Raw genomic sequence first — 2422 nt, forward strand, 5'->3', positions numbered from 1 at the left:
CCCCCCCCCCCCACCAGCAGGCTCCATCTTACCACCAGCACAGCTTCCACAACTATCTTCTCCCCTCTTCTGCCCGCCCCCCCCACCACAGCCTCTGGCCCTTCCTGGGCTGCTCAGGCCAGTCCCATGGCTTCACCTCTGTGCCCCTGGCTACTCACCCCTGCATCCCTGGTAGTGCCCTTAAAGCCACCTACCATTCCCCCTCCCTGCCACTTAATGGATGACCAGGGTCTCAGCCCTCCCCCTCCTCCCCTGTCGGTGATAGCATAGGCTCCTGTGCAGCCCCCCCCCAATAACAAGATCCTAGGTTCCAAGGCTCTAAATTGTGTTCCAGTACCCCAGGAACAAAGGGGAGTCACCTCAGAGTCGTACTGTCAGGGCACTGGACCAATCGCAGGGCCAGCCTGTCCTCCACCCCAAGCCAGCCGGAACACATCAGGGTGCAGCTGAGGCAGGGTGAGGAGAGGCCAGGATCGGACAGGGAGAGGGGAGTGGAGGGCTAGGGCAGGAGCCAGTTTCCTACCGTAACTTTGCTTTCTGCAGGAGCGGAAAACTTCGCTTCCATAGGAGCAGCAGGAGAGAGACATGGACAGACTGTTATCAGAGCGTTTGTGGTGTAGGGCATGGTGGGTAGGCAGGACAGAGGGGGCATGAGAGTCCCCAGTGCCCAGAAACGCCCTGTGGGGATGAGGCAGGGGGAGGGAGGCACCTGGAATGGGCAAAGCATCTCTCATCCTGACTGCCTGCAGGCTCCCACTGGGCCCAGCTGGGGAGTGAACATGTTTGGACTGGTTATTCCAACTACCCCAGCAATTCTATACCCTTGGCACTCTCACTGGTGCTGCCCCTGGCCACCTGCATACAGGCACACACATACACCTGCTTGTGTTCAGCCCAGTCACACCCTCCTTAAAATACTTGCATTGTGCTTTGACCCTTCCTTGCAAACCAATCTCTCCACCTGTTCTGCATCTTGAGGGGACAGGTACCCTCTTCCTGATCCCTCCCTTCTACTTCTGAGTGGTCCTCAACAATGCCCACTGGTTAGGCTAGGAGCAAAGTTTCCTGGGCGTATTTTTAACTCTCCCAGATTCTATCAGGTTCTGTGCCTCAGTTTCTCTATGAGCACTATGACGAGCAGGAGCCATGTGGTGGTTGTCAAAGCATGGCAGTGAGCTCAGCCCCACTTGGCCCCATGGATGGAGACCCCTGAGCTCAGGCCCATGGTGGGGTATGCTAGTGAGTCCCACACCCCGCTCCCCCGCCATTGTCAGGTTCTCTCTCAGAGGGTACAGGGCACCTCCTTAGTGGGTATGGATGTGTACTGGGGGATCCCACATCTCATGGGCTGTCTTCGGGGCCTGGGGGCCTCATGAAGGGACATGGACCAAGGAAAGGAGAGGGCATGGGCTAGAGCAAGGAGCCCATGGTCCACGCACCATGGGTGAGTCGGCCAAAGGCCCGGCGGGAGTGGCCGGTTTTCTGAAAGAGAAAAGCCAGAATGAATTGTTGAGGGGAAGGCTCACTCCTCATGTCCCTTACCTCCCACCCAAACCTCTATATTAAGCAGAAAGTCATTCTGTGGGCTGCGGGCTGTGGGCGGGAGGGGGGGGGGCGGGCGGCAGGGGGTAATGCACAGAGATGTAGGACAGCTAGCTTCCCCTGTAGAGAAGGTCTCTTCCACTCTTCCCTGCCTTTCAGCCCTCCCGGCAGGAGCTCCAGGCTGGCTACCCAGCTTGGCTCCGGGGAGGAGCAGAGGAGGAAGGAGAGAGAGGACAGCGAAGCTGTGGGTCAAACGCTGGGACTCCGACAGAGGCTCACAGGACTGGAGACCTGAGCGACATCCCCAAGAGACAGAAGCTAGGGGATAAGATAGGAGGCTGACTGATGTGAAGGGGGGGGGTGTGCTTGGATGACTAGGAGATGGAGGGACGAGGGCACAGATTCCTGCTGCGGGGAGGGGGGGGCGGATGAGGACAGATACCTGAAATAGGTGTCAAGCGGGCGGGGAGAGTGATGCGGGAGCAGGAGGCAGGGCCCCCAAGGGCCGGAGCCTCACGAATACAGGAAGGAGGCCCGGGTACGTGGAGGACAGGGCAGGGCTTGGGGAATTTATTGCGCTCGGCTCGGATCCCTATTGCTTCCAAGGAGCTCGGGAAGATGGAAGGCTCCGGAGCTGGGGGCTGGGGAAAGCCGGGGCGGAGGACCAGGGTTGGACCGAGGCTAGAGGAGACGGGGTGGCAAGAAGCCAGCGGGTGCTCCACGCCGGGCTGCGGCGGGGGCCTTTCCGGGGGGTCGCGGGGATTGCGGGCAACTGGGGGTCTGCCCTTCCGCACGAGGAGGGGCCGGCGCGCGCCGCCCAAAGGCTGGGGAGCCCTCCGTAGCACGCCCGGCCCGGCCCCGGCCGCTGGGTGGGGCGGGC

At 60.9% G+C, this 2422-nt stretch overlaps 1 protein-coding gene across 9 annotated transcripts in view; it reads right to left on the reverse strand.

Annotated features, from left to right (window-relative positions):
• Positions 1 to 2422, reverse strand: part of SPEG (striated muscle enriched protein kinase) — a 57507-nt gene that overhangs the window by 47699 nt on the left and 7386 nt on the right. The window contains exons 1-2 of one of the 9 annotated variants that reach the window (XM_029933741.1): positions 1440 to 1478; positions 524 to 594 (exon numbers count right to left, since the gene is read on the reverse strand). The exons of 6 other annotated variants lie outside the window; for them this stretch is intronic. In XM_029933741.1, the coding sequence (XP_029789601.1) occupies positions 524 to 587 (64 nt within the window). In that variant the 5' untranslated portion in view covers positions 588 to 594; positions 1440 to 1478. Of the gene's footprint in view, positions 1 to 523; positions 1479 to 2422 lie in introns of those variants that run through there. 2 more of the 9 variants (XM_029933748.1, XM_029933737.1) reach the window with 2 other exon arrangements.

The sequence above is a fragment of the Suricata suricatta genome, chromosome 3, assembly GCF_006229205.1.
Source record: "Suricata suricatta isolate VVHF042 chromosome 3, meerkat_22Aug2017_6uvM2_HiC, whole genome shotgun sequence".
Taxonomy (NCBI): Eukaryota; Metazoa; Chordata; class Mammalia; order Carnivora; family Herpestidae; genus Suricata; species Suricata suricatta.